Source organism: Onychomys torridus, chromosome 5 (genome assembly GCF_903995425.1).
Source record: "Onychomys torridus chromosome 5, mOncTor1.1, whole genome shotgun sequence".
NCBI lineage: Eukaryota > Metazoa > Chordata > Mammalia > Rodentia > Cricetidae > Onychomys > Onychomys torridus.
Window position 1 is genome coordinate 38,274,551 of NC_050447.1, and position 24,979 is coordinate 38,299,529.

Consider the following 24,979-nt stretch of genomic DNA (forward strand, 5'->3'; position numbering starts at 1 on the left):
GCCACTGATACCTCACCTGGGCTCTCTGGGAGTGCCAGGGGAATTGTTGTGGGTTGTTTTTACTCTTTGCTTTTTGGGCTCTTTGTTCTTTGGGGGTCCATCGCCCAGCTCCCAAATAAATCACAGGGAGGCTTCTTCTTACTTATAAATGCCTGGCCTTACCTTGGCTTGTTTTTTGCCAGCTTGTCTTAACATAAATATCCCTTCTGCCTTTTGCCTCTGGGCTTTTATCTTTCTCTCTTTCTGTATACCTTTCTTTACTTCTTACTCTGTGGCTTGCTATGTAGCTGGGTGGCTGGCCCCTGATGTCCTCCTCTCCTTTTGTTCACATTCCTCAATCTTCTCCTCCCAGATTTCTCCTCCTATTTATACTCTTTGCCTGCCATCCCTGCCTATCCTCTCTCTGCCTTGCTATTGGCTGTTCAGCCCTTTATTAGACCATCAGGTGTTTTAGACAGGCAAAGTAACACAGCTTCACAAAGCTGAACAAATGCAACATGAAAGAATGCAACCCATCTTGGCATCATTAAAGCAAATGTTCCACAGCATAAACAAATATAACACATCCTAAAATAATATTTCACAACAGGGAATCACATGCAGAACTGGGCCTGTAGGAAACAAGCCTCTGAAACCAAGGAACCAAATACAAATAGAGTGGGCAGAGAAATTCACGCTGCTTGTGTTACTGGAATTGCTAAGGTTAGAGCCTGTGCTCAGCCAGTGCTAGCAAGCCAGGCCTCAGTAAGTCAAGTAGAAAGACAAATCCCCACCATGGAAAAAGCAACAAAGAAGTCTAGCGGCACCCCCTCCCCGGTCATCTTGGGGTCCTGACATGAGATTTGGTTTAAGTAGAGTAGTTCTGGTCTAGGTCTGGCCTCACCCATCATCACAATTTCACCTATGGTCTCTCCTCCGAGGTGGTCTGACCAATTTTTGGAACTGTGTAAGATCTCTTTCCAGGAGACAAGCTCCCCACTGGCTAGCACCAGGCAGCAGCCTTCTCCAGCTTAAGATTCCAGGAGTTGATAGGGAAGGGGGTTCCAGTTTCTTAGGAACCACTGTTTCAATAATCTAATGGCCAAAAGAAGAGCACAGTGTTTCTCTAGAACAACCTTGTTCCCACCAGACCAGGACACTCCAGTTGATTTACATGAGTGTAGATGCAATGCCTCCCAGGAACTGCAGCTTCCAGTTCTTTCCAGTGCAGTCTCTGTCCCATAAGGACAACGCACCCATTGACACTAAATGAAGAGAAGAAGAACTCAGACTCTGGCTTCAGACTCTGATGCTCCACAACCATAAACATCCAGGTTTATGCCAGGCTGACAGCCAGGTCATTCAGGTTTGCAGTCTAAATCTGGGTCCTGGCAAATGTGAGTGTGGTGTTCGTTTCCATTAGAGCTTTGTATTTGAGTCCACAGGAAATGGAATATGACGGCTGCCTGGCTCCTCTCCCCACTCTAGGCTTGGTCTGAAGTAAGGTCAATGCACTGGATTTAGATGGCCTCGTGGTGCCATCGGCAGGATTATTTCACAGTTAACTGAGGAGGGTTTTAGCCTTTGCTTCTCCCAACACTGAGATCTAGCTAAATGGAAGGCTGCTAAACCAAAGTGATGATTTCTGGGAAAGGAGATGGCGAATTCTTTAGATATTATCATTGAATATTTAATCCAGCCACTGTTTCATCCCCAATTTTGTTTTGAAGCTTCTCAATATCTTGCCTGGGATCTCTCCACCTTAACTCTTTTCCTGGGAATTTTCAGCTCTTTCCGTGGCCTTCTCCAGGGGTCTGAAGAGGTTTGATATGTCATCACATTCTCTGGAGATTGCTAACTGGCTTTTCCTAGTAAGGAGCTCGGCTGTGGTGGACCTATCTTTCACTTGATGCTCAGCCTCCATGCAGGCTCCCTTCCCTTTTGCCCCTAGAGATAGCACAGGGGTGTCTGAAGACAGCATCTCTCCCCCATCTCTCCTGCTGGAACCCTTGACTTTCTTCCTATGGACCACAATCCCAATACATAAACTGGGGTTCCAATCATGCAGACTGACATCCTCAGCTTTTCTCCAAGCCTGACAAGTTTTATTTTCAAATCAATGCTTTCCTTCTTTTTATTTCTCTGGTATATTTGGCAAACACCCTGTCTGCGCTTCGTCTCTCCCTTCTGATCCACACTCCAGCCAGGTCTGTGTGGACTCAAATTTGCATGTGGCAATTCCCTCTGCAACCAAAAAGATTTTAATTAGTACCTGATACATAATTTATAGACAGAAAACCCGTAGCCCATGCCAGAAGCTGTTTTCCAGACTAACAAGTATGCCTTCCAGTAGAAATCATTTTGAAGCAATTAAAAGTTGTAACGAGGCTTTCAGAGGGCATAAACACAAAGTTTCACAGTGTAAATACAAACACAGGGTAGAGATTGTCCTCAGGTGGACCTGGCTTGGACCTTGTTATTTTCTGCTCTAATAATGAAACTGAAAAGGGAGGGCAAATTTTTAGTTTGAAAACTGGATTGCCCCAGCCAGTTTCTGAAGTATACACAATTATTTTCATTTCCCTTTGATGTAAGAGAAAATGCACTGTACTGTTTACTCAATTATATTGAGGCTTTATCATTTAGATAGCCACCCGTAGCATAAGGAACAATTTAAACTGCAGTAACTAAAGCCTGTTATTTCTCACCATCTGTGGTCATTTTCCCCTTGGTGTGGGTGTGAAGTTCCTGTTATAAAAATCACCTCAGAAATGAACCAGCCTATTGTGCTAACAACATTGCGTTTCTAACCCAGCCTTTGAAAACATCCGCCAATGCCCTGACCCCACAATGTAAAGTGCTTAGAAAGCGTGCTGACTCAAGTCGTGTGTCCCCGTGCCCCCCCCCCCACGCCTTTCCAAATAGCAACTTGTCACCTTTTTCTTCCCAGGTGACCTTGTGCTCCAACACTGTGCAGAAATACGAGCTGGCGCTGGTGGTAGATGTGGAGGGTATTGGAGAAGAAGTGCTGGCACTCTTGATTACAGCCAGGTAGCATGCACCTGTTCCTCTCTGCCCACGTCGTGCCCCCCCCCCCACCTCCCACAAGGCAGTTGGCCTGCCAAACACTGCATACCGGAGTTCTCTTGGGTTTCTGGGATGGGAAATGGAATCTGGAGCACAAAGGTCAAAGCTTTAAAACAGAGAATGTTTGTAAAGGACATTTGGTGGAGATCCTAAGGACCAAAAGGCTTAACATGTGTGTTGTGTTGCCTTCTGATGGGTCTTCTATATAAGTATGTAACTGAAAGGGTTTAGCAGGTAGGTGACAAGTTGCTAAATTTTATTTTTCAGTGTTTAGTGTGATTGATTATACCAAAGTCATGTAGTAGAAGGTGCTATTGTCAATCTCTAGTAATAGAAATGTATCATCTTCATTCTGTGTGTATGCACACACATAGGGTGTGTCTATGTGTGTTGTATATGTATGTGTACACATAAGTGTAGGGATGCACTCACTCCAGGTGTGCACATGTAAAGCCCAGAGATTGATCTTGGGTGTCCTCTCTGTCACTCTTTACCTTATTTTTGAGTCAGGGTTTATCACTGAACTTGGAACTTTATCACTAAACTTGGCCATGGAGCATCCGGGATCCACTCTCTGCCCCACCACATGCAGCTTTTACATGAGTATGTGTGTGTGTGTGTGGGGGGGGGGTCCTAACTCAGCTCCTCGTGTTTGCACAGCAAACACTGTATTCACAGCTCCATCTCCCAAGCACCCAGCTTCTCTCTCTCTCTCTCTCTCTCTCTCTCTCTCTCTCTCTCTCTCTGTGAGTCGGTAAGGACCTGTGAAGTCAGGTTGAAATGGGGCTGCACTCCTACCACAGCAAACAGGCTTCAGGACTGTGTAGAAGCAAATGCTGTGGACAGAGAGAAAATGATGTGCAGAACTAGCATATCAGTATCTGGGGTTAGGTCCCATGAGTCTTAGGGAGGCACACCTTGAAGGAGGTGCAGACGTGCTGATTGATGGGGAGATAATAACTGGCCTCCCTGTGTGTGTCTGAAGCTTGAGTGGAGACAAATGTCCACCTAGAAGGAGCTAGAACTCTTGCTGCCTCAGTCTACTGAATGTCATTACAATCCGACCATTTTTTGTTTGTTTGTTTCACGGAAAACAGGAAAAGCTCTTTGGTCCAGCCTGTACCACTCTGAGGTCTGCCTTTGCCTTGGGTCTGGTCTTGCATTTGACTTCTGTGCTGGCTGTTTCTGACACCTTTCAGCCTCCTTCCCTGCAGCTGTTCTAAATTGTAAAAAATAATAATGCCTAAAGGGACTGTGAGTTTCCTGCTAAGGTTTGCTGTGAGCCATATAAAATATCACAAACCCTCTCAGCCACACTGGCTCAGAGAGCAAAGGATTAGCTTTGAGAAAGTCATGGGGGTCAACTGACAATCTTCATGCTAGCTGAAAATGAGCACTCATCATCAGGTTGAAGAGAGATCCCTTCCTGTTACCATTTCCCGTGTCACCTGCGGGAACTGCTTGCTGACCCTCAACAGAAGAGCTTCTCTTAGAACTTGTACCTCACGGCATCCCCTCACAGAGCCAGCACTGACTCTTGCCATGCCCTCACCCCAGGGCCATCCCCTCTCTCCTGGATTCCTCCACACCGCCCTAAGAGTAGCAGCCCCACTGAATATGTGCCATCCGGTCTCCAGAACGCTTTCATTTTACTCCCTAGGGGAGTGAGACGTGAGACAAAGAACAGCTGACTCTAACCCAGGTTGGACTTTGTGGGGTCAGCATTAAACCGGGCTCCATGTAGCTCCACAACCAGTCCTCTCCATCTTTGTGCTTCATGTCAGACCACGGTCTGGAGGCTTTCTGACCCATCCACAGTGTCACGGCTGGTTAAGACTCCATGTAGTTGCCATTGGCCCTATTTGACACAGACGCAGACCCGCTACCCTAGTGAACTTGGCTATGGGGCCCTTCACAAAGGAGGGCCACGCTGGAAAACTAATGGAAAGGGCTGTCACTGCCCAGCAAAGGTGGCTATTTAAGGAGGTCTACCTCTAGTTCTCTTCTGAGTAACTAATGGTGAGTGGGGACTAAAAGGGAGAGAATAGCTCCGATGAGTTGAAACGATCGGTTGTGCCCCATGGTGCCCACTATTATCAGAGAAAAGCTACTCTGTGACAATAACAGATACATTTAGGACTCTGCCTTTCCGGCTGTAAACCAGCTCTCTATTTTGACTTGTCTAATGGGCTCCTTCGAGCAGGTGTGTTGTGCCCACCCTCCAATTGGTTACCACAGAGGTGGACTTTGGACGCTGCTTCCTGAAGTACCCCTATGAGAAGACCATCCAGCTTGTCAATCCTGATGACCTTCCCGGGTGCTATAAGGTCCTGCCCCAGGTGAGTAATTTATCTTTCTTCAGTGTTGAGATTTCTTCCAGTAGACTCCCTCAGGGAGAAAGCATCCTTCTGAGAAGCCATAGTCCTGCGCATGGGACCTCCTGTGCTTCTGATTTTTAACCCTCAGATGAGTTGCATGTTGGGTTAGGAAGCCACAGCTGGATTGCTCTCTGTGTGGATTAGCAGCTGCAAGTATAAACAGTGGTTAATTTCCCAGGGAAATTGTCCTTGATAAAGAAGGGAACATGTCAATTAAGCCAACATGCAGAAGTGCACCTGCAGATAATTGTCTGTGAATTAACCGAGCTTGGGAAGTGAACTGGGAGATTTCCTTTGTGCTCATGGCCATGGATGAACAGCATCACCAAGATATGGCAACAAAGTGTTTATTAGTGGACCATTTGGACCAGAAAGCTAGGGGTTACACAGGAAGAGAGGCTGTGTCTTAATGCCTATGAACTATATCCTTCCATACACTACTACCCCTGGCTATGTAGAGGACCAAACAAGTCACATATGCAGAAAATTCAGAAAGACTTATATAGACTAGATTAGCAGAAGGTCACTAATGACATGGTTTACCAAGAATGCATTTGGGTTTAAAATTTAGCTCTGGGCATACAGACTACAGTATAGACTCATGGGGGAGGGTAACTGGGATGTTTTATTAGCTACTTTTATGCTGTTATGATAAACACCATGACAAAGAACAGCTTATGGAAGAAATAGTTTATTCTGGCTTAATGGTTCCAGGGGCGAGAGTCCATTGTGGCAGGGAGGCATGGCAGCAGGCAGCTGGAGCAGAAGTGAGTTGAGCACATTTCAACACACACATAGCAGAGAGAGTGAACTGGAGTAGAGAGAGTCTACAAACCCCCAATGGTGTACCTCCTCAAGCAAGTCTCTACATCCTAAAATGGTACCACTAACTAGGGACCAAGTGTTCAAATCCCTGGTCCTAAGAGGAACATTTCTTATTCAGACCACTACCGAGATTTATTTGTTAGTGTTTTGTGGGGACCACAGAATCAATAAAGATTTGGGCTGCATCTGAGAAATACAGCTAAAGGAAGCTGGTAGGCACTGGTCAAAACATGGCCAGAGTTTTATCTTCAGCTCTTGTCGTCTTTTGTAATAAAAACTTGGGGAGGGGGGCGGAGCATCATGTTTAGGGTAACCAAAATGTAACCCATGTCATCTGCAAATCTCAGTCATGGGAAGAGCCACCTCAGGTGTTTCAACTGAACAAAGAAGGCTCAACCGGGACAAGATGGCTACCTCTCACTAGCCAAAGGGCTATCATGTAGGAGAGGAAGTTGGAATTATTATGCGGGCTTCTCTAAGACAAGCAGAAACCAGGGACCCAGCTACAGGACACATCCAGCAGAGAGCCAGCAGCAGAGGAGGAGGGCCCTATGTTGTACATGGTCATCTCAAGGACTCAGAATAGAGCCTGTGTCCAGGGTCAAGGGTCAAGGGAAGCACTTCCAACACAGGGAGCTGGGAACCAGGTAGAGCCTGCCTTGGGTGCAAAATGGACAATGAAGATTACTCAGTCATCAAGAGACTTAATATTTTCTTTTTGACACATGTTCTAAGATACTAAAATAATTTTAAAAACTATAGCACACAAAATACATTATTTGGATAAAGATCAGTGTCACAGACTTTTTTCTCTGGTCTCAGGCTCTGGGTGGGGGGTGCTCAGCAAAAGAATGATACATAAAGATAGAGCATGTTAAGCTATGTTAGGCCAGGCCAGATGCAGAAAAGGCAGGGATATTCCAGAAGGGTGAAAGCTGCATGCTGTGCCTTTCTGCTGAGAGCTAAGGTCCCCGGTAAGGTTTTCAGAATCATCCAGACCTACAGGGTAAGCTTTGGGCCAGAAACTGGGCTTGTAAAAAAGGAGAAGCCAGGCTTCAAAATACATCCAGCCCATAGTGATGAACATGCAGGTGGCCATGTGCTATAGAAAAGGACTTAGGGGATGCTCTTGGAGCAAGGCCCCACCTCTGCAGCTTTGGGGGGGGGGGTGAGGTAACTGGAGCAAATTCAAGAAAAAGTACCTGAGGCAGGTCAAGGAGAAGAGCGGGCTAAGAAGGAGCTCACAAGTGCAAAGGATCACAGGTGGGATGAGGACCACGTGCTCAGGAACCGCTGGTGGCATGGCCTCCACTAATGGGGTGCAAAGGTCTACGGCAATGGGAAATGAAGTGTGAAGGCACAGGGACCCAGCTGTAGACCTTGGCCATGAAAGGCTGTTGTCCAGAATGCCCTTGTGCTCATCATCTCTGCATCTCACCGTGCTGGGAACTTAGGACCTTTTGCCTCATATGCATTGCGCTTCACCTGGTGTCCTTTATGCCATAGACTACTCTAAATGATGACATACTCCTAATGACTCTCCATGAATGCAGAAGGACAGTTGTTTCAAAATAAACTGATATGTGGCCTGCTTCTCCCCTGGTTTCTCTCTGTAGCTGTATGAGAATCCACCGGCTGTACTGCTTTCCAGCCCCGCCCCCTGTGGGGTCATCTCCCCCCACAGCACTGTGAACATACCACTATCGTTGGAGACCCAGGTCACCGGTGAACACAGATCCACAGTTTACATCTCTATCTTTGGGAGCCAAGACACCCCTCTGGTGAGTCAGTTTTCAGAATCACAGTTGAAGTCACTCCCTACCACAGAGTTTTTATCTTCTTCATTGACATCCTGTCATCATTGTGTATCTTCTGGTTTCTGTAGTTACAGGGCTTTATGTTTTCATTCTGCAGTAGTAAAACTCATGTGTGGCAGTACCTGGGAAAACTATGCAGATGCATCCAAAAGTTGTAAGGTAGTATAGTAATTGCTCTTAAACCTAATTGAGTGCCAAATATCCATATGCATGCATCCATGTACACACACACACACACACACACACACACACACACACACACACACACAGTTAGTGCCTTTCCTTGGTCAATATATCTGCATGTTTAACCAAAGCTCCTCAGTTGTTCCCAGAGCAAAGCCAAGTGTCACCATCACTCCGTCACCTACAGGCTGCAAGATCGGTTTCATAGCCGACTCCCCAGATTTTTTCCTATAGAGCAATCCTATTAACTGTCATCTATGTTTACCTACCAGAGATGTTAAGAGTCTCTAGGCAAGGTAGGAGAGAGACACTGAACACTGCTGCTTAGGCTGAACTGATAAATTTTGAGTTTTGATGGAGGTTGTTTCCCTGGGCATTCACTTCGCTTGGAAGCTGGGTGGCATCCTTTGAGCGGATCCTGATTGCCCACAGAGCACAATGAGCTAAGCTTTTCTTGGACCACTTCTGTATAAGACGCTGTAGATGATCCACAGCAGGCCAGCAACCCCCCGTGGCTCACTGTGACCACTCCAGCTCCTGCACAGATACACCTGGTAAGAAGGCAGCTAGTGCTTTAGGAACAGCAAGGACCCACATAGTATGGATTTCAACCACCACCCAGCACAGCTGTGTGCAGTAGCACTGCCTGTCAACTGTTAGCAGAGTGACAGGACTGGGTATCAAACTCAGACACATCCGACTCAAAGCACTGACATTTAACATCATGTTACATGTTCTTGAAGCCCAAAGGGTTGAGTGGGACACATGGCTCCAAGAGTCTGGTTTTCTCTACTGTGTGACCTTGTACTGGCCCAGGGAAGCTGACCATCCCAGGGAGGCATTCCAGGCTAGATAGACATTTCTCACTACACGTGCTCAAAGCTACATGTCCCTCTGACCATAGAGAACCAGTGGGAAGGGACATCAGCTCAGATCAGCACCCTTCCTGACTCTTCTATTTTATTAGAGGAGACTAGCAGCTTTTATTTTCATCCCTCTTAAGGGGAGCATTTCACCTGGTCCTGTGTTCTTTCTCTTGTGGAACTCAGGCATGTCATATACAGAGTATTGGAGAAGGCCCGGTTATCTTCATACATCCCACGCAAGTTGATTTTGGCAATATCTACGTCCTGAAGGATACTTCAAGAATTCTCCAGCTATCTAACCAGTCCTTTATCCCTGCGTTATTTCGGGCGCGCATGGTGAGTAAGTCCTGGGCTGTCGCAGCTTTGCCTTATGTCCACTGCCTCTGTGTTTGCAACATGTGTTTAAAAATGAGTGCCAGCAGCAGAGATTTGCATGACTAAGTGGTATGAAACCATGTCATCCCCATTCTTAATTCTCCTTATAATCCTCTTGTTAATCAAGAAATACAATATGTATATCTGTTAAGCAAGCAGATGCATTTCATATGATCCCATACGGGAAGATGTTTCAGGGAACCAGCTTTAGCTATCACTGAACACACCTACGCCCAGCTCCAAGCCCTCTGAAGAACATTGTCTCTGTAGCTGAAATGATTTCTCATTAGACTCCCCTTAGATATGCATGTCTTAATATGTTTACCCTATTTTTGTTCTCCTCTTTCTTCAAAGAGTATTTCAGTGCAAATTTTAAAGATGTATCAGGAGTAGAGAGATGGTTCCACAGTTAAGAGTCCTTGCTGAGTTCATTCAGTTCCCAATACCCATATTGGATAGCTTACTCCAGCTCCAAGGGATCTAGCACCCTCTTCTGGCCTCCACAGGCAACTGCACTTGTGAATGCGCGCGCACGTGCGCGCGTGCGCACACACACACACACACACTTAAAAATAAAATAAATCTTTTTTTAAAAAGATTTATTTATTTATTATGTATACAGTGTTCTGCCTGCATGTCAGAAGAGGGCACCAGATCCCACTATAGATGGTTGTGAGCCACCATGTGGTTGCTGGGAATTGAACTCAGGACCTCTGGAAGACCAGCCAATGTTCTTAACCGCTGAGCCATCTCTCCAGCCCCCAATAAAATAAATCTTATAAGGATATATCACATACAAGATAGTGAATGCCAAAAATGGAAATTAAAGAAAGAAACAAGGACAAAGATATATATGTTAAGATGAGTCTGTCTCAGACCTTCATATCTCATAACTATATTTTAGATAATGCTAGCCACCTATAACCTCTTATTTATTTATCTGTTTGTTTGTTGTTCCAAAAAAAGAGATAATATTGGGTTTGGATGGGAGCTGCCATTTCATGCAAACATTTTCAGATATTTCTGAAGAATCAAATATTATTGATTTTATAGCAATCACTATTGAAAAGAATTATCACTTTTCTCCTGTCTCAAAATAGGTCACTGGACATTGGTCCCAATTCGCAGCCTTTATCATCACGCTGATTCATTTGTATCATTTTTTCCTTATTTCTTGCTGAGGCAGCCATTTTTATATACAGCCATGGCTTCTTTCAGCATGAAGCCCTAAGATCTTGTGGATTTTGTCTAGAGAACATTATTTAATAATCAGTAGAGGGAAGTCCTATCGAGAAAAAGACATTCACTTCTATTTATTTAGTTAATTCATGGTTGCATTTGATAGGAATCATGAAGTTTTGCCTAGGACTATTGCTTCCTGGTCCAATATGAAGCTGACACTAGAAAAGGAAAGAGGTCAGTGACCCAGCTAGAACCTAGGGGTAGACTCAGCAGGGTCTGAGGAGAGCCTGGGGAAGACACAGACTACCCAAGGAAGCTTCAGGACACTCTAGCACCTGTTCTCTCCTGTTAACTAATCTCTCTAAATTTCACTTTTCTTTTCAAAAAGTTTCAGTGGTGGTGGTGTGGTGGTTGTGGTGGTTGTGGTAGTGGTGTGTGTGTGTGTGTGTGTGTGTGTGTGTGTGTGTGTGTGTATGCGCACATGCACACAAGTGCCTGAAGAAGCTAGAAGAGAAGACCAGATCCCCTGCAGCTGGAGTTACAGGTGGTTATGAGGCACCCAATGTGGGTTCTGGGAGCTCAGGTCCTTTGCAAAAGCAGTACATGCTTTTAACTTCTGTGCCATGCCTCCAGCCCCCAGATCACAACATTTTATGATATTTATGGTACATTTCAACACGTAGACATTACATAAATGATCTTTGTCTTTATTAGTATAAGTATATAGTGAATGACCCATCTGGCTTCCTAGAACGGGACATTTTTCATCCCACAAAGATTTCATGATCCCATGTCTCAACTGTCTGATATTTCCTTACATCAGAGCCAAGCACATGATACAAGTGATCTGCTGCAGGGATGCTCCTGCAAACCAGTGTTGGCTGAGGTTAGTACAAGTCTGAAGTGGTCTCAACTGTGGTTACCATAGGTGAAAACTCACTCCTTTTGTGTGGCAGCTGGGGTTTTGTTAATTTCCTGACATGTATATAATAATAAACATGTATTAACATTACAGAAATTGAATTATGGCAACTTAGAAAACTGAGAGAAAGTGAAATGCCATTTGTTAAATTTCAAACTGACCCCCAGGGCCAAGCCTTCAAACCCATTCTTAGACTACCGGGCATTAGGAAAGAGTCTCAGCTAATAGTTGCTTGCTCCCTCACCAAGCCTGCAGCAAATTCAGGAGCCCCACAGTCTCTCTTTGCTGGCTGTCCTGATAGGAGGGTCACTTTTCTTTCCTCTGTCAGCACATGTCCTCCTTCCCCAGACGCTCCCTGCTGTCACCGTCTGGGATCTGCATCACGCAGGGCCACACACCTCATGGCCACACCACTGTGATCCAATTCTCCCTTAGTGAGAAGCACACACCTGGGGGTTGTGTGTGTGTGTCAGAAGATGGGAAGTAGAAAGCCCTCCCTCAAAGTGATGTCAGGAAGTTCAATGACAGTTTGGAGACATTTTTAATGTCCCAGAAATACATACTAGACATTTTTTTTAAGGATTTTTTTTTAACTGAGACCTCTTTGTAGAGTTTGGAATGAAAGAATGTATACATGGTATATGGTACATGTATATACATTTATATATCTGTACAATTTTAACTTATACTGGGTTTTAAAAAATGATGAACCCAAGGAATAGTGAATCTCCATTGCTTTAGAACACCTGCTATATTGGTTTTATTTTTGTTGCTATGAAAATACCTGAGAAAAGCAACTTAGGAGAGAAAGTACTCATTTTGGCTTGCAGTTGCAGAGGGCTAGAGTTCACCACGGTGAGAAAGATGTGGTGACAGGCAGGAAATGCCCAGCAGCAGGAGCCAGAAGCTGCCTGATCACATTGTATTGCACACAGGAAGTGGAGGATTTGATAGCCAGGCTATAAAACTTCCTCCAGTGAACCACCTAAAGGTCCCATAATCATCGCAAACAGCACCACCAGCTCAAACACAGGAGTTTGTGGGGGACATTTCATGTTCAAAACATAAGTAAGACCTGGAAAACCAACCTGCCCTGAGGGCAGCCGGGGAGCAGACTTATTTGGGGAAATAGAGTAGACTAAATTGCCTCAGGTGTAGAAGGATAAAGAAATCAGTGAGGAAAGGCTCTGTAGACAGAAGAACAACCTATGTCCTGACAGAGCAATGTCAGGAAGATAGATTACCCCTGTTCACTTTGAGCAGCAGAAACAAAGTGAGCCTGGGGAGCATCTCCAGGACCCTGAGAACATCAGCATTCATCTAGAGGACATGTGGCTTCTTTTCCTGCCTGTCCCTGGCTGGGCCAAACAAGGACGTTGTTTTGCATATGCTCGGAAGCATCTGGAATCCTTTTTCTTACACTCCTGGACTCTAATTTGGCATTGGCTACAGTTAGCTCAAAGCCTTCTGTTCAGATATCAGTAAGACCCTGGGAGTCAGCTGGCCGTGAGATAACTTTGCAGTGGCCTGTTGCCTCAGTGATCCAAGTGAGAAGCTACTGTGGTTTGTTATGTAGAACTGCTGGACCCTGGGGAAGGAAATTCTGATGCCTCATTCAAACACGGTTGGTTCTTATAGGACATTTCTCTTTGTTGGCTGCTCATTGAGCCACACAGTGATGCCGCACAGGAGATCCGGGCATTCACATCTCAGAACTTCAGGCACTGAACTGGACCCTCCCCTTACCTCAGCAGGGTCCTCTTTTCTTCTTGTATTTCATTATGTATCTGTCTCGTCCCAATGATAACAGTCTCTGCACCTCATTTCTGGCCCCTAGCGACAGGTGTGGCAGTTATGGTGGTGACAGGAAGATGAAACTCATTGTGACAATCGTTTACTATTTACGATTGCAATTCTGTAGATAATAGTATGTCTACTACAAATCTAATGGCAGGCACAGAGGTAAGGACCAGTTCAGTTGCTGTGGAATAAGCGGCAAGCTGGTGCTGACCCCAGTGGTTTGACCCCAGCCCCGTGACCTTTTTCATGGGATTCTTGCTGCTTCCCTTTGCCTGATGAGTGGACATCAAAATGGCAAGGGATCTTGATTTTATGTTACTAAGAGAGCAGATATTATCCTGGATGGTGTTGTTTACTTCCTCTTTGCTCAAAGACAACCATGTCATGAATTTGGTGTGTACCCAAGCCATACTTTCGTATTAGTACACAATAATATTTACAAATACTTTATAACGAGTTTTGCTTTATAATGTTATCTAAGTCATGTCACTGTATGTGACACCTTCCGACTTATTGCTTAGTCCCAGTGTTAAGGTCCAACAGCTACCCATGCTCACGCACATGTATCTGTTTGCTAAGCTGAGCAAACAGATACGTGTATCCAGCTTACTGATATTATGATTGTTTCTTTTCCTACAAGCTGACAGTTGGGTTATTGTAACAGTACTTCAGTGGACAAAATCCTTGTCACTTTGTACACATCCATGATAACTTGGGGTTTATGCAGAGTGGACAAACACCAAGGTGTAGAATTGTTGGGTCCAAAGAAATTGTGTCAGTGTGCCCTTCCAGAAGGGTCTGAGCTTTCTCTCTAATACCCAAAACTGTATAGTCAGAAGCCTAATCTCTTGCCAGCATGAACCTGAAATGGTATGTCACTGTAGTTTTTATCTGTATTTCCTTCGTTACCACTGAGGTTCAGAATCTGTGATTTCAGAATCCTTTGTTGTCAATTATCTATTACCTATTATTTTTAGATATCATTGATTATATATACTGACCCATTGTTTATAATGGGCTTTGGATTCTTTCCAAGATATTTTTAGTTTTTACCTCAACTGTGACCCTCTTCTTTCCTTGGGCCTCCACAGCACAGCCTTGCCTGATATGGCCAGTGTTCCAAGGGATAGCAGAACAACATTAACTCTCATGTCTTATGTGCCTTTAACCCATCTAAGTAGATACTTTCTATATTACACTTTGTAATACCTATTTTTACATTAAGAAAGTCAGTTGCCTTTCACTGGTTAGTAAATGTTTATCTTCGTCCTGACCCAGCCATGTTAAGGCTCTGGAGTAGGTTGCCAAGAGACTGAAGAAAATACTGAGAAAGGGCTTGAATGAGGCACGGAATTTATTATGTTATTGACAGAGGAAGTTGTAAAACACAGAAGCACCTTCAGAAAGTCTCGAAGCCACCGACTGTGTAGACAGCACCTCTCCCACGGTGCTGCCCCAAGTCCCCACATTAGCGGCCCACCCACCATCGTGCCTTCTCTTGCTCTCCCCTCCAGCTCCTTCCCTCTCTGTTTGGGAATAGGGAACTGCACTGGAATCCTGAGATTTCCACTCAGCTTTCCTGTGACTCTAAGACAACCCTAACATTTGTTGACTGAAAAAGTTCATTTGCTAATTTCCACTCTTGGTCTTGCCTTCCTCCACCTAGTTCCTTTGCCTCTGTGACGCTCTTTTTCAAACACCTCCGCTTGGACTAATGCACTTTCAGGTTCAATCTGCTAGGGCAGTCAGAGCCTAGGAGCCTTTTCTTTATGTAGCACAACGTACATGCCACATCACACATGTTCTTATTTGCAGTGTTTTATTTGTTAGTCTAAGTCTGAGAGCATCTTTATGCTTTTCTCTCTGTGGGTTAAGTACAGGTAGGTAGTTTTAACTCAACATTTTTCCTTGTCCTGGATTTTAATGAGTAATTTTGTTTACATTAAAGTTAGAACACACAGCTTGGATAAACATACTCTAAATGTGATCTTTGGAAGACAAAGCATGTGGTTAGTTTTTAGATACTCCATATGACCCCCCAAAAAGAATATACATTACCTATAATTATTGAGTGCACCAGACCATGTATCTGTGTCTTTATATTATCAAGTCAATCTCATAAATATATTGTTCATATCTCCTACTATTTGCCCAAATTCTAATAGAATTTTATTAAAAAGTCTCTGTTCATTTTCCTTGTATCAATATTCTCTCCATGTATTTCAAAGCAAATTGATAAAGGTATATAAATTTATGAATTTTATTTGTCCCTATTACTCATTTTTCATAATATATTATTTATTTTAATTCCTGTTTATCATTTCTGAGTTAAATTCTATTTTTTCCTGAGAATAATTTTTAATTGCTGTCTACCTGGTATATCTTTTTATTCCCTTGATTTCGTTTTTGTGATTTGTTTAGAATAATTTAAATAGTATAGGATTGAGTTTGTAATTTTTATTGGTTGTGTGTGTGTGTGTGTGTGTGTGTGTGTGTGTGTGTGTGTGTGTGTGCAGGTTTCAGATCCCCTGGAGATGGAGTTACAGGCAGTTATGAGCCACCCAGTGTGGTACTGGGAACCACACAGGTTTTTCTCAAGAGCTGAGCCACCTCACCAGCCCTGAGCTGGATTTTTAGCTAGCTGATGACAGATCAGCTAGACTAATGCTCTGTTGCTGATAAAATGAATTTGTTGATTCAGAGGTCATTTGTCTAAACAAGCCTACTCCTTTTTGAGACTTTAGGGGAGGACATGTTTCCCAGCACCTGCAAAACTTCCTCAGAACTCCTCCCTCCCTCCCTCCCTCCCTCCCTCCCTCCCTCCCTCCCTCCCTCCCTCCCTCCCTCTCCAAAGCCAGCAACATCTCTCTGGCTGTCTGATCTCCCTTCCTTGAGTCTTTCTGATTATGCGCCTCCTGCCTCCATTAAAGGATCCTTATGATCATGCTGAGCCCAGACCAACGACAGTCCAGGACAATCCCTTCATCCCCAGATCTTAATCACGCTGCTCTGATAACATTTCGGACATCAAGGATTAAGACATGGACATTTTGTGAAGACCATTGTCCAACCTAGGACATCCAAACTCACATTTTACAGCGTGCTGTGCCTGTGGCTACTGCTCCCTCTCCCCCTCTCACTTGGTGCTAGGGTTTGCTTTCTCCACGGGACCCCCACAAGCACCTCTTTGTATTCACTTCCCTGTACTCATTCGAACACTGTAGATTTTATCCATATTATTTCTTTAAGTGGCCACCCTTACTTTCTTAGCAAAATTAGATCTTTTTCTAACAATAATGAATGAACTTAGTATTTTAGTCTTCCCCAAGAATAAGACAGGGGCCTGTCTAAACAGTCACTGTATCTTGAGCTTTCCAAAACCCCATCGTCTTTTAAATGTTGTGTAGAATTCAAATTGTCTCTTCTTGACCTTGGAAATTTTGATGTTTTGTCAGTCAGGGATTCACCATTCACTACATACAAAGTCGTTTCCCAACTCCCTTTTTTAATTTCTGTAACTTCCTGTTTCCTTATCATGTCGTGTTCTGTATGGTGGTGGGTTTGGTTGGCTTGGCTTCTTTGGTTTACCTTAAGATAGGTTCTCTTGCCCAGGATGACTGATGTTTTGGGAGCCCAAGCAGGCTCTCCACCACATTCTCCCAAGTTGCTGTTGCTCCAGACGTGCACCCCAAAGCCCAGCTCCATTAGTACTTCTTTTCATAAAGTTACAGCTCCCTAAATTCTTCCATAGGGTCTTATTCCATCCAGTGGCTTCTTGTGTTCGTTTCCTCTGAAGACTGACCTCTTGCCTTAACTGTTTCTGGTAATCTCTCTGTTAGTTTGGATTATTGCTCGTTCAAGGGCAGCTTGCCTTTTTGTACTTGTGGATTTTTAATTTTTTTTATCCTTGATTTTCTTAAATTTCTCTTTAATGTATCAGAAGTATCTGATACATTAAAAGTTCCAGAAGTATCTGGAAAGTATTTCTTTGCTGCTTCTTCTATTTCCTGCTTTAAGGAAAAAATACACACACATGACTATACACATAACCCACACACATACAGACACACACACACACACAGAGACATAAACATATACATAAACACACATAACCCATATACATACAGAGACACACACATAAACACACACACATATACATACATACACATATACTCCCACACAGATACACACATATACATGCATATATATATATATATATATATATATATATATACACACATAAACATATACACACATCCACACAGAGTCATGCATACACACACAAATGTGTGTACTAGAATTTTCCTTATACTATCCTACATAGCTGTTTTTATTTTATTTCTTGTTCATCCTTTCTCCTCTTCATCTCATTTGTGTGCTTTAATTTACAAATTCTGTCTTGCGTTTTGGCAGATCTAAGACTCATCCCATTTCTACACATGCTTGTGTTGAGGTGGAAGAGCTGGTAGTAGTCAAGGGGAGACTGTCCACCTTTTAAAAAAAATAATTTAACTTCAGTGACTGTATTTTTCACTTCCAAGGTTTTATAACTAGTTATTTTTAAATGCTTGTTCTTGATTCCAGTCTCCCTGCCCTTGTTTCATAGTCTTTGTTTAGGGTGCATTATCCCATTCTGCAGCTCTCTGAGGATCTTGGGTGCACTTTCTAATCAATTTCAGTTGGCACAGTTGATTGTTTCAGGAGTGAATTAATTGCCTGATTGTCTGCAGCTGCTCTTCCAGATGTTTGGCATTTTAAATAATGAGTCAGCCTGGCGTGGAGTATGTTTGTGCCTCATTCTCAGAGCTCCCAGCTACCTCTCTGGCCATCTCACGTTTGCCTTCGCCTGGATGGTGATCACCAGCCCAGAGTCGAGTCTTGTGCCTCCCTTCCTGGGTGGATACTGGGAAAATCAGGTTCCAGTTGTTGTGTGGCACCTGCCTGACAGTCTCCATGTTATACTACCAGGTCCTCTACTGAGTCACAAGCATGTGTAGACTGTAGCTTCAGGAATAGCACAGCTTTCCTGCCACTTGCGGAGAAGCTGCCTCTCTTAGGGACCTTGACCCACGTGCCTTCCCTGGTTTTTGGTTTCTAGTTTTCTTCCTCAACCTGCCTCTACTAATGTTAGGTCGTAGGAGCCTAGTTGGCCTGTGGCTTTAACCCTTCTTGGTTTCTGTTCTACGTGTGATTCATATGAAGTTTAACTTGGTTCTGAACATGACTGTGCTTAGCTTTTCTCCTTCTTCTTCTTCTTCTTCTTCTTCTTCTTCTTCTTCTTCTTCTTCTTCTTCTTCTTCTTCTTCTTCTTCTTCTTCTTCTTCTTCTTCTTCTTCTTCTTCTTCAAAATGTATCTCGTCTTTTGAAGGGTTAGGGTGGAATAATTATTTCAAAGCTTAAACTCCTTGATTGATTGACCTCTTAACTTTGTTTTAGTGCTTTGTAGGTACTAATACACAATCAATTACAAGAGAATAATGGAATATCTCTTCAGCAGAAATAAGAGAGGGTTTGGGGGGTTTGTTTCTTATTTTATGTTGTTGGTCTTGACTTTAATTTTGAAAAAAGAAATCTATTTTTTAAAAAACCTTAGGAATAAAGGAACAGGAAGAAAATAAGATTCTACCCTTTAAAGGGAGCATCTTGTCTTTCACCATGTAAAAGTTGTGGTCATTCCAACATGAGTTGGGCTCCTTCTGAGCCATCCCCAAGTGACTTACTGAGTGACAAGAAGGCGCCAGCGGCCTTAAGATTGAGAGTTCTGGAAGCAAAAATTTATGTTTCACAGAGAATGGTGAGCTGTTCACCCCTACCCCACCCCCACCTGAGACCTCTTTCATTTTGGCAAAGCTCAAAAGGAATGGCAGATTCCACCAGGTCACATTGATTATATAACCCACCGTGACCGAGGGGAAGCTATTGATTCAACTTTGGGTAACACGTTGGGTCAGCACATTCCCCGAGTCTAGGATGACAGCTCTACTGGTCAAATATGATTAGTTTCCATATAAGTTAAAGCCAAAATGAAAGGAGAGCATTTGGCAATGAAAAGGAGCTGTCCAAAAACAATTCCTTTGTGTGCATGCTTGTCCATCTCCATTCTACTTGTCCCGACTTTTAATCAGTTTTGGAAATTTCTATTAATTATCATTCAGGTGTGCAGTTATAACTACTGTCATCTAGAAGGAGTATGAAGTCAATTATTTCCTCCTTTACATCACCCTTTTCCTTCTCTATAAAGACATTTAACTTCTTCCCCTAGTCAGCAGTAGCAGCAACAGCAGCAGCCCAGCGCATGTCACATTTAAGAGATGGCTCTTAAAGCATTTACTCTTGCTCTGTGCCCTGACACTAAACAGCCACAGTTCAGTGTTGAGCTGTAACAAAATGAAATGAGCAGCTGTCTGTAATAAACAAAACAAAGAATACAAGTATCATGTTGTATGGTGCGGACTCCTCAGCGTATCCCCAGTAATCTTCTTCAGCTCATTTCCTTTTTTCTGTCTCAAGTAAGAAGACAGAGACTGGACAGATGTCCGTCATGGTAGAACTGTCCGTAGGATCCATTTGGAGTGTGTCTTTTGTAACTAGCAGCTGTAATGATGTTGCTGTACCCATACTAAATTGCATGCTTTGGAGGAGAAAAGAAACCTGTCTCTGGGTGATAGCACATTAAATCAGGTCACATCTGGCAGGGAAGACACTATCTCAGGTTGACAGGGCCATGTAACAAGCACATTTGCTTTATGCAGAACAGCCGCTCAGAAGAGCTGTAGAGTATCCGTGTTGAGGAATCAAGTCTTAATTCTGCACATACTGGGTACATTCTTTAACTCCCTTGATCCTTTTTGTTTGTTTGTTTTTGTTTTTTCGAGAACTCAGAAAGATCTGCTTGGCTCTGCCTCCCAAGTGCTGGGATTAAAGGCGTGGGCCACCACCGCCCAGTGGTTCTTTCCCTTTATATGTATCTAGAAGATTGTTCAGGATGATGTATGGGAAAATCCCTGTTGAAAAAGTAAGAACTTGATCAATGGAGGCTTTAATTGCTGTCTGACAGACAGAAAGAGCCGGGGCAAACAGCTTATGGAAAGATAAATGTTTTCTGGTACTGGGTCTGAAGGTCTTGTATTTGTCTTTCTTTAAAAGAGAGAAGTAGTGCAGGACAGAGAAAGAGGCCCTAAGGTTTTGAATCCACTGGCACCACCATACAGAGCTCTGTAGAATAGAGGTTCTAATGTTGCCTTTTCCTCACCTTCCACCTTTTTCTGTAAGTGTTTCATAGTGGAATCATCTAAAACACTGTAGAGCATCATTGTTGGCAAGAATGTGTCCTTTCATGTCAGAGAAAAATACTTAGCAAATAACTACCCGGAAACATTAAATTCATCTATTAGCAAATAGCTATCTAGAAACGTTAAACTCGCCCATTCTCTGACTCTTTCTTTGCAGAACTTCCTCCCTTGTACAACTGCTCCCAGAAATATGCAAATCACATGTGTGCCCTGAGGTTAGCCTGTTTTCTTGTGGCTGTCTGTGTGCCCTGTGTTTGAGCTGAGACCTTTCCCTGAGTCTTAAGGAGGTGATATTCAGAAAGAGCGGTGTGGTCTTTTCCTAACAGACTATTGGGACACATTGCTTGAGAACAATGAAAATTGCGGATTTGTTCCCCTAGTACAAAGTCAGTTGGCCTTATAATTCCCACAGCTTCCTTCTCCCTCCACAAACATGGCTTGATTAACAGGGAATCTCATACCAGCAACCAGATCTCTCCTATTCACTATACAGCCACAAACTATTTCCCTACATGAACACAGAGAAAAGCCCAGAAAAAAAAATAAGAAAATCATGTCTTGGGGAGTGAGGGAGCATCCAACCCCATGGTAACCCAAAAAGGAAAAGGGAATCAAGAGAAACAGACCCAGCACTGGGCTCTGGAAGAAGCTGGAAGGTTTTAAGCAGCTTTCTAGTGAGATACATTTTTGAGCAGAAGTGGGCCATGGACATAAACTAATGGAAGAAAAATTCTAGTCAAACTCCTAGACTGTGAGGTGGGTTCTAGGTGTCTCTACACTTGCCCCGACTTCCCTCAGTGAAGGGCTGTGAGCTGAAGGGTTGGTAGCTCCAGGAGGACTTTGCCTCTGAGAAAGAAAACCGCTGGGAAGTTTAAGAGGCTATCCTCTGCCTGTGTCTGTGTGTCTGCGGATGAGCCTGTGCTTGCTAGATTGAAGACCTAAGTGAAGAAAGGTGATTGTTCCTAGGGCCATGAATTCTGTATTAAAAAGAATTGTAACCAGAACACATGCTCAGGGATCAGCTGTGTTCGGTCTAAATGCAAAATATTTTCCTCAACGTGAAGTCATCTCTGCTGGGAGGATGGAAAGAAGAAAGTGAGAGAGAAGCATGGTGAGAGAGGAGAACCTTTCTCACCCTCATGAACTAAACGATGTCTGAACATTAGCTCCAGTGAATTATCTAGAGATCTCAAAACAGAGACTGGGAGATAATGATCAAAGAACTGGCAGTGTTTGTCTGTGATGATGACCAAGAATTTTGTAATTGAAAAAAAAAATTGAGAAAGAAGGCTCAAAGGACTGGAATTCTTCAATGCATGCCTTTTTCTAGAACCATTTGCCTCACTACATTGTCTGTGTATACCTATGATTAAAAACAGAAACACACACACACACACACACACACACACACACACACACACATACACACATCACACCCTGTGGCACAGGAAAGACTACATATACAGTGTGCTACCATCTACATAAGAAACATTTTAAATACAAACAAAAGGGTTTTTAGTCATAAAATATATCTGAAAAGACTTGCAAAAAATTACTAACAATGGCTGCCTCTGGAGATGTTATCTAGTAACTTCCCATGTGTGAGAGGGAGGGAAAGAAGGAAGGAGGGAGGAGGGAGAGGGGGGAGGAGGGAGGGAGGAAAGGACAAAGAAGAGACTTGAGATGGCTGGGGAATAATCCAAGGGTAAAGCATTTACCTAACATGTACAGGGTCCTGGGTTCAAACTCCAGCTCTGAAAAGTGGAGAGAGAGAGAATGAATGACTATATCCTTTTAGCAGGAGATGCTCTTTCACTAAAGTGAATGTAAGCCCACCTTGTTCTGACCTTACATAGATAACATCTTTCTAAAACAAACAGCTAAAAATGGGAAGGACTCACTCATCATCCCACCTCAAAGATGACCACCGCTAAATTTTTGATGTTCACTTTCCAGTGTTTTTCCCCTGAGACCTATTTATTCCTCCCACTGTCATGGGCTGACACGATTTTTGTTGCCAGCTGTTTTCATTTAAGACATATAATCATCACTTTTAATATGAACTGTTAAGAAATATTCTTCCCCAGGTCATGTTTGACTGGGTTGCTCCAGCACAGTTGACTTATCAACTCCACTACCAGCAGATGGTCCCCAGTTCACTGTTGTCAACAATGTGTATCAATTTCTTAACTGTTTCTTTTGACTAAATTCCCTAAAACACAATTGCTGGGCCACATGACATTAATGTAACTAAAAGTCTTAATACATTTCACAAGTTACTTCTCAGAAAGTTTGTACCAGTTTATGTCTAGACCCTCACTAAATGTGGAGCATGCTGCTCCCAGCCTCTTACCTCTGCTTTTATTTTTGCCAAATCTAGCAGATTTTTTTAATGTTCATTTTTAGTTTGTGTTTTTTGTCTTTCCCATGAGGCAGAACAGTTTTCATGTATCTATTGACCAGGAAGTAGGTATTATTTTTGAGCCCTGACCCATTGCTGACACTTTAATGACCAAGGGGAGAAACATAAGGGAGGTAGAATGAATGGCTCCTTTCTTCAGAATTCACAATCGCACAGAGGAAGTGACCCCACAAGCGATACAGTGGTAAAATGTAAGCACAGAGGAGGAAGTGACCAGTTCTTCTGTCAAAGGAAAGTTGTCAGTCAAAAGGTTGGTGTGGAAGATGGAAATGGGCTGCATTTATATATGGTGCTTGGGACTTTCGGGAGGGGCCGGTGGCCTTCTGACCTGGGCAGTAAGTCTGGAAAAGGCATTGGTGACCTCTTAGCAGAGTAGGGGCTAGAGTCTCCAGACCAGAGGCCATGTGTAAGATACCAGTCCTGACTGTGGACCACCATGTTTGCAGAGGGCCTGGGTGATGCCTTAAAAGGACCTGAGATCCTACTAAGATCCACCCCAAACCCTGAGTTTCCAGTCATAAAAATAGGCTTAGACATTGTGGTAGTTTGAATGTAATTGGTGTACTGTTAGGAGGTGTAGCCTTGTTGGAGGAAGTGTGTCACTGTGGGAGGTGGGTTTTGAGGTCTCATATATGCTCAAGCCATGCCCAGTGTCTCGGTTTACTTCCTGTTGCCTGCTGATCGAGATGTAGGACTTTCAGCTCCAGCACCATGTCTGCCTGCATGCCACCATGTCCCACTATGATGATAGTGGACTAAACTTCTAAAACTGTAAACCACCCATGAAATGTTTTCCTTTTTAAGAGTTGCTGTGCTGTGATCATGGTGATTCTTTACAGCAGTAGAAACCCTAAGACAGATACGGACCAAACAGAACAAAATATGACAGAGCTTGAACACAGTTGCATTTTGTGTATTCTGAAGCGTGTATGCAAAGCCTTGGGGCAAGTTGGAATTTTTTTTTTCTGGAGGAGATACATAGATGCCTGGAAGGGGCTAAGGACACACATCCAGGCAATAAGGAACCATTCCAGAATCTTTCACAGGAGAGGACCAGCCTCTGGTCCATGGAGGCTACCCCTGTCAGTGGCGTGGATTGTGGAGGACAGAAAACTGACTAGGAAGTTCTAGAAAGTAACATGAATAAAGCCCACTGTTTACTGAGTGGTAGACAAGGTGTGAGATGTTTGGCACCCATTTGATTTCATCTTCATATAGCACACTCAAAACAAATGTGACCGCACATACCTGTAATCCTAGGGGTCAAATATTCAAGGGTGTTCCTGGCTACAGAGTGAGACCCTGTTCAGAAAGAAAAAGAGAAAGCACAATTAACAGATGGAGAAGCTGAAACCTAGAGTGCAAAATCAGCCCCAAGGTCACCTAGCTACAAATGATGGACTCCACTGTTGACCACTAAGTCACTCGACTCCAAAGCCCACACTTGCAGTCAGGACCCTGGACTGCCTCCCTTGAAAAGCCCAACAGCAGTTCTTCTGTGCCTCCCTCTTAGCCTCCAGTTAATTGTTTAAAGCAGCAAAATGACTCACTTCAAGGGAGAGGAGTATATGACTCCAGATGCCATTTAGATGATGAAAGGAAGACAGGCCTTAGCAGGACTTCATTGTTCTCACCCCACAGAGAATGGATCATCTGCTGAGATAATAAAAGTCTTAAGCAGTCCCTCCTGTTCTTATCCGCTTCTTCTTATTCTGCGGGAGGAAACCTCACAGGTCTCAAATGGCAAAGGAGTTGTTTTCAAGTGCACGGTGCTATTTTCTTCAGGCTTCATAGTTATTAGCCCTGCAGAACAGCAGGCCTGTCAAAGCCTATATTGCCAAAGTGGCATGT

General features: G+C 43.6%; 1 protein-coding gene across 1 annotated transcript in view; it reads left to right on the top strand.

Moving 5' to 3' along the window:
• Hydin (HYDIN axonemal central pair apparatus protein) overlaps positions 1–24,979 on the top strand; it is a 350,853-nt gene that overhangs the window by 150,211 nt on the left and 175,663 nt on the right. The window contains 4 exon segments of the mRNA XM_036188859.1: positions 2,930–3,030; positions 5,270–5,405; positions 7,886–8,050; positions 9,319–9,471. Coding sequence (XP_036044752.1) covers positions 2,930–3,030; positions 5,270–5,405; positions 7,886–8,050; positions 9,319–9,471 — 555 coding nt within the window.